Raw genomic sequence first — 7,588 nt, forward strand, 5'->3', positions numbered from 1 at the left:
GAGTGTGTCAGAAGAGGCACGTGGAGCACAAGCTTTGGTCCTCTTAGTAATTTTGCAGGACCTAGGGTTTAAGTATTCATAGCTAACGCACTCCCAATAGAAATGAGATGAAAGGGAATACAGTTATGTTGTTGCAGCAGTTTCTTACATGAGTGTAAATACTGCATGGTACAGAAGGACCCTTAATCACTTCCTACTTTGTTGCTCTTTAGTGTATTTGCTTCTACAAGTAATTGCACTCTTTGGGGGTTAGCAAGGTATACACTTCATAATGGTAATGATACAGTGGTCTCCTAGCTCTATCCTCCTTTTTTTACACTGCTTATTTTGATTGACAAGGCACTTACATTAGGAACCACTAGATCTAGGTCTGCTTTCCTTCTATTCTCTGAAGGAAGAGTCAGTAGATGGCAGCTAGAGTTAAAACAATCCTAAACCATTCAATTTTTTGTGTTTTTTTCATACAACCCTAGTTTTAATGAGACCAGGCTCTCCTTTTTAAAATTAAAATGTCAATGATGTATTAAAAATTCTCTAATATAGAATGGGCCAGTGTTATGAATGTTTCACTGGCCTGCCAGATGTTTGAATACTGTGAATTGAAGGAAGGGGGGAAATAGAAGGGGGGAAAAAAAATTGCACCTATGGAAAAAATTCAGTGTGCTCAAAGGCCCTGGCTTTCTGTGGAAGGTGCAGGGCTAAATGTGTCTCATTTAGTTTTCCAAACATTCTTTTGAGTTGCAATGCAAGACACTTTCTTTTGACATTAATTGCATAAATACATTAAAAATATTCCAGTTGCAAATTAGTGCATCCTTATTAGATTTAATACATTTAATGTAATAAAATGCAAAAGTGCTATTTTGAGAGTGGAATTCTCTTGTGTTTTCTCATGTTTAAATGAATTTAATCCAACAATATTGAATATTTAATTAAATGTTGAGCAAGAAATGAAAAATTAGAAGAAAAACTTTTTTCTCCTTCCAAAGATAACATAAATTAAAATCACGCATACAGCTTTTTTAATGTGTGTCGTACGCTAGCTTTGATATTCTTCAAAACACAAGCCAGACCAGCAGTTTGCAAGATGCTTCCTACAAAACAGCAGTGTAAACAGTGATGGCACTCAGAGACTTCTGAGACTTATGATTTCATAATATTTCAGATTATTTTTTGTTTCGTTTTTTGCTACCTTTAGTTTGTTTATACAGAACTTAATTTTTTTACCTGTTCCTCTCTTTGATTTTGCCCAACATTTTTTTCATTTTAAATTGTATATTCCACTCTTCATAACGTTATCAGTTCTCTCATTTCTCACACAGTTTTCTTTCCAGACACTTTTAATCTGTACACAGTTGAGTATAGGCAAACTGCAGATTATGCAAGTACCCTCGTGTTTTATAAATTCAACATTCACATATCAGTTTCATTATTGAGCTTTGGAATAACCCATAAAAATTAAGATGAATTTGCGTGTGGATTTGTGTCAAACAAAATCAATATTCAAGGTATTTAAATGAAAGGAATGCCTAGCAACTCTAAATAAATAATAGAGAGAGAGAGAGAAAGAAAGGGATTATTTTCAGACATTTATCATTGGAAAACTTGATCAATTATGTTGATTCAAAGATGAAGGTAATCACGGAAGATGACATAATTGGAAGTGTATTATCTGCTTAACAGAATAAGTACTGTAGCTGAATGGAGCTGCTAAAACAAGGCTCTTTTTCTGCAAATTCCGTAAGAGCAAACAATTTCTAGTATTAGCCAATGACTATTATCTGGATTTGACTAGGTGTAAATAGTGCTTCGGACTGAGTTCAATCGGTATGCTTTACAGTCAGATGAGTAAGAGGGTACAGTTTTAATCGTGGGACTTGACAACACAGTAGAGTAAAGCTACTGAGATAAGTTAGTCAAATATTCCACCAGCTAAAAGTTAATTGTATTTTCTTTTATTTTTAGAGTTATTTCAATAAAGAATTATCATCCGAAGATAAGGATTATCACTCAGATGTTGCAGTATCACAATAAGGTAACGTGATGACCAACAGGGTCTCTCCCCAGAGTTTTTTTTTTGCTAGGTTGTATTCACTCATACACAATTTTTCTAACTCTAGTAATAGGAAGCAATTTTCTTACCAAACAAAAACATCGTAATAAACCTTGTCATGTTATCCAGTTACAAGGTTATTCAGTTTTATTTATATATGCAAGGGACCTCGAGAAAATCCTGACTTTTATTAATTGTCTAGTGTCTAATTCTCAAAGCTACAGTGTCCATAGTTGCTGTTGATTCCAGCTGAGCTTTTAACCACTCAGCTTCTATAAATTTTCCTTAGCTTGTTACACAAGAGCTACCCAAATGAATTGGTAGTATCTAGTCATGTCATCTGAAGTCAGTTCTTTGTGGATACTTAAAAAAAAAATGCCTAGAATTATTGTCTTATTGAAGATTCGTTTTTCGTTTCTTGCATGACGATTTAGACCTGAAATTGCCAAGTAGCAGGTACAAAATAAATAAAATTGGGGTTTTTTTTATATATAAAGCATAATTCAGTTGAATTTGTTGCTAAAAATATTGTGGAGATTAAAATTCTAAATCCACTTTAGAAAGGAATTTGGCAAATTTTTTATGATAAATCTGTGGCCTTTAAATACAATGAAGTCAATTAATTCCATCCTGAGATAAGGAAATCTATAAACTGCTGATTAACAGGGCTAGAAAGAATATATCAGAGAACAGACTACTCGTATGTGACCTGCTTGCTTATTATTTCTAAAGGCATCAACCACTGCCCAGTGTTGGAGAAAAAGCTTGGCTGGGTAGACATTCATTCAATGGAATACACAATAATTCTGGTACCTATAAGCTTTGCCTACTAACAACTCCTTATACCTGTAAACTTTGGCTAGAACAAGAGCAATTACAGTTGTTTGTGATGTCCTCTTCCTGTACATGAATGGAAGGCAGCTGTCTTTTTTTAGAATAAAAGCAAGGTGTTTCTCTGCTTTAAACATGTTCAGAGAGGAAGAGCTTTTAAATGCTGCATTTTTCTTTTTTTTTTTCCAATGAATGTGTCTTCAAGAATAGGTATTACCAAAATGCTGAACTGTTATGTAAACTTGTGACAGGATCAAGCTTGAAGGTCTCTGTGTTTCCTTATGTCTATGCAAATGTACAAGGTAGACTGAAGAGAGAATCAATAGTGTTATCTCAATAATCGAACAATATGAATTGACCAGTGTCAATACTGGAGGTGTGTCTTCATTAGCTATTTTCTTTATTCTATTCTTATAAATAGCAATCTTAGGAAAAAGTCTGGGTTTTCATAAGTTAAGTACTGTCCTTCAGAGAGGAAGGAATTAAATAGAAAAGACAGAGGATGTTGTATACCTTAGTAAATGACAATGTCCTATAAAGGTTGCAACTTGGCATGAGTTGTAATCTAATTTATATTAGATTCCCGTATATTATTTATGTGCCTTATCAGTCAGGGAGTAGCTCCAAATGCTGTAAAAGGAATATACAGAAAGGAAAGAAAACTTTACAACATTCTGTGGCTTGTTCAGGCCTGGCGGAGTGACACAGCCAGTTGACAAATATAAGGTTTTGTCTATAATAGGTAAGACTGGAACATTTCTTAGCATAGAATTAAACTAAAATACCTCTAAAAAAAGAGTGCTTCTGCCTACTCAGAAAAAGTCAAGACAGTGAATTATTTTCTTTGTAACTGCTATCTCCTTCAGGACTGCACTGTTTTTGAAGAAGTATTTCTGGTTCTTCACCTATGGGATGTTTTGTTTGTTTATTTGTTTTCCAGGCCCATTTGCTAAATATCCCAAGCTGGAACTGGAAAGAAGGGGACGATGCAATCTGTCTTGCTGAGCTCAAGCTGGGTTTCATAGCCCAGAGCTGCCTGGCACCAGGCCTTTCAACGATGTTAGCCAATCTCTTCTCTATGAGATCATTCATAAAGGTAATGTCTTGTCTTGTTAAAATGTATTAGTCTGCAGTTCAGTTTGTCAGAGAGTTGAGTAGAGAACATGACTCAAATATGAAACAGACAGGAACACATTAACAGATTTTGTAAGACAAAAATCCCAGTACACACTTGTGTACAAAAGTTCTCTGCTGCAAATTGGGCAATGAGCCAGGTTCTGTCAAGTTATTGAGCAAGAGCTGGCCTTTAAATGATTTTTTCAGAGCATCATCCATTTCTAGGGAGATATTTCTGGTGGTTTGTGTTTTGCTTTGTTTTAGAGAAAGCACATATTTATCTATGAGAAAAGCCCCTGCTGCTAAAACACAAATATGATTTATATATGTCCCATATAGCAACAAAGTGCCTAGAAAAAAAGTACTCATCATTTTGGTCTTTCACATCAAGTGGCTAGTGGAGCTCTGACTGGGAGAGTATATAAGGAACGTGTGTTGGATCTGAAGCCTGAACTTCCTAACACCACCATTTGTGTATTTGTTTCTCCTCAGTCAAAGAGCTCCTTTGGACTTACATGGCAAAATTTTAACTCAGTTATTCCTAGAATTAGATGGCAGCTGTACTAGTTCACGGGGCCAAGGTCTTGATTGTAGCAATCAGTGCTTCCTTCCTTGTGCCTTTCTGGCATGCTGATTCCTAACATAAAGAATTGTCAGTTTCCAATCCTATGAGTGTCTTTAATGGTATGGGAAACACTGCAGTACAAGGTAGACCATGGTCCACTTCAAGTCCATTGTGCAAGTAAGCAAAAAAAAAAAAAAAAAAATTAATAAAAAAAAAGCCTAATGTCCTCAGATGAGAAAGCCAGGACTGTTCTCACAGAGGTGCACGTGTCAGTGCAGGACAGTGAGTTTTTATTTGCTTCTGTGAAGTCCTGAAATTCTTATTAAGACGTCCTTTGGAGACAGCAAACTCCTGTGTGTCAAAGATATTCCAGACTATTACTTTATTACTTTTTATATACTTCTACTATTACATTGTAAAAAAAAAAAAAAAAAAAAAAAAGGCCAGTTTTTGATATGGAAACAAGCTTGGGTCCTATGCTTTAGTGTTTGCAATTGCAATGTTTGCTATTTTCTGAAAAAACGAAAAAGCTCTTTTACTTCAGTAAAACAAAACTTAGGAAATTCTTTGAGAGTGGCAGAGCACTGGAACAGGCTGCCCAAAGAGATTGTGAAGTCTCATTCTCTGGAGATACTTAAAACCTGCCTGGACATGATCCTCTCCAACCTACTCTAAGTGAACCTGCTTAAGCAGCGGGGTGCAATAGGTGATCTCCAGAGGTCCCATCCAACTCCTAACATCCTGTGAACTGTGGTTCTGTAATTGTCTACGAATCCTCAGCATGTGGTCACTTTGATATTATTCCTTTCTACTTATATCCCAAAAGAAAACTTCATCTACTATGAACTTCATACTTTCTTGCCAGTCATTTTGGTGTCCCTCACTCTTGCCTGGTGTGGTAACCCAAGACTCTCCGGAGTCTCAAACATTTGTAACAGACAACCCTAATGCATCCCAGTTACTGAGGCAACCTGTTCTATGAAGTTGCTCTTGACATCAGAAGTAGGCATGAAACTTTTGTTCAATTTCTGTCGTTCCAAAATCAGAACAGATCAGTTTTCTTTCAAGGACATCCAAATACATGTGTATCTACAGAAGCCCCAGACTTAATTCAAATTATTTTAATACTAAATTTAAATTTGCAGTGAGAAAATTAAGAGATTCAGAAAGTGATAAGGTATACAAATGTCTGACTATGGGGAACTGTACTGGATACACACACATGTATGAACTGGATTTGTAATTAAAGCATTTAGATGAGTCAAAAACTGCAATGTAAAGGTAATATATTTCCAGAAAATGTGTCTAACCACTTACGCCATTATCTTACCCACCTTCAATCCTATATTTTTTTATTTTAGAAGATATTATTATAATAATTTAAGTACAGTGACAGATTGGACTGTCTCACTGATGAATAGTTTACAAGCTGAAGGTTCAGCTTTGCAAGGCACTACTCAGATTCCATGTCAGTACTTCTATTTACACAGAATAAGCATAAAAATAGCAATGATTTTGATTTGGAAGAAGTGATCAATGTCAGTTTTGCTTTATGTCTGTGATTATATACAGTTATGAAAAGAATAGTGTGCAGATATACCTTAACTTGTGTTACTTCGGACGTCATCTTCAAATGGCACTGAGAGAAAAAAATGCAATAAAATAGTACATTGGGAGAATGCAAAACTATGTTAGTACTGGTTAAAAAGATGTCTGCTACTTAACTTAAGAATTAATTTTCCAGGTAGAATAAAATGCATATCATAATTTCGGAAGATCTCAGAGTATATTAAAATCTAGATCAAAATAAACATACAAGAACTGATATTTCTTCATGAGAATTCAGCCTGATTGATGACAAAAAGAAGGGTTTGGTTTTGTTTATTTAGCTGAAAGGATGTTCTTTCTCCAAGCTGTCTCACTCTAAAAACTGTATTTGAAAGAGAAAACTGTAAGCTGAATGGCAGCAGTGAATCAACAGTGTAACGTAGCAGAGCAACTCCACTGATTGCAATTGTTAAAAAATACTCTATTGCAAAGAAGTATGTTCATTCCCTAAAAAATCCCACCTCTTTTCATTTAGAGATCTAGACTTAAGTAGTGTCAGAGCTTCATAAATTCCTTCTGCAAAGGTTATTAGCAGAGCCTCCCACGAGTTTAGGAGATTGCCAGGAAAATGTACTGAAACTTCAGTAGTTTTTAAAGAAAGCTTGAAATGTGTGTTTGTTCCTCCTCCTTTATAACATGATTAGTAAGTGATTTACTGTGCCATAAATGTTTGCTCAGTCAAACAGAATGAATGTGATTCATGGTGACAAGGCATACATGTAACTCTTTATATGTTGCTTTACTATAAAATGATCTGTGTAAGCAGTCTGCCCAGCACTAGAGGTAAAACTAAGAAACTTCAAAATATTGTATTTGTTCCTCATATTTTCCTTTTGGTTTTAGTGACGTAACCCCATATGGAATCTTTATGTTCTCTGTGGCACCAAACTGAACAAAAAGGAAATCAGCTCAAAAAGATTAAGGTTCTGTATATGCTTAAAGGAAGAAAACTAGATTGCACAACAAATGATATGTTAAGGAAACATAGCTTTACACCTGTAAACTATATTTCAATAGCCCAGACATTTTACAGCGCACTCTTAATCATTGTATTAATAAAGGAATTGGGACTCTTTATTACTTGCATAACCTCAGAAAAAGATGGAAATACTATCCTGTACTGCAATTTCTGTATTGTTTGGATTAGCAAATATATACCAGAACACTACCCATATGAAAAACATTACAAAAAGTAAGTAAATGGAATAAAAGGCAGAGGTGGTCAAGTTTTGACCCTGTATACAACTGTACAAGCCAATGTGAGTTATTATTTTTGTGTAAATTAATAAAATGTGGAATGCAGTCCTTGAGTGTAACACAAGTCCACAAACTAATGAGTTTTACCTTTGCTCTATTGGTAGGACAGTACACCTCAATCCAGGTCTGACAAATTATCTAGAGCAGTCTCAATTCCC

General features: G+C 35.1%; 1 protein-coding gene across 1 annotated transcript in view; it reads left to right on the forward strand.

Moving 5' to 3' along the window:
- The window catches only part of LOC104498136 (calcium-activated potassium channel subunit alpha-1-like), a gene marked incomplete at its 3' end in the record, with an annotated part of 35,398 nt that extends 31,418 nt beyond the window's left edge, over positions 1-3,980 (forward strand). Inside the window, exons 9-10 of the mRNA XM_010141483.1 lie at positions 1,966-2,035; positions 3,825-3,980. Coding sequence (XP_010139785.1) covers positions 1,966-2,035; positions 3,825-3,980 — 226 coding nt within the window. The remainder of the gene's footprint in view (positions 1-1,965; positions 2,036-3,824) is intronic.
- Positions 3,981-7,588: the final 3,608 nt, after the last annotated feature.

The sequence above is a fragment of the Buceros rhinoceros genome, unplaced genomic scaffold, assembly GCF_000710305.1.
Source record: "Buceros rhinoceros silvestris isolate BGI_N320 unplaced genomic scaffold, ASM71030v1 scaffold11410, whole genome shotgun sequence".
NCBI classification, from domain to species: Eukaryota; Metazoa; Chordata; class Aves; order Bucerotiformes; family Bucerotidae; genus Buceros; species Buceros rhinoceros.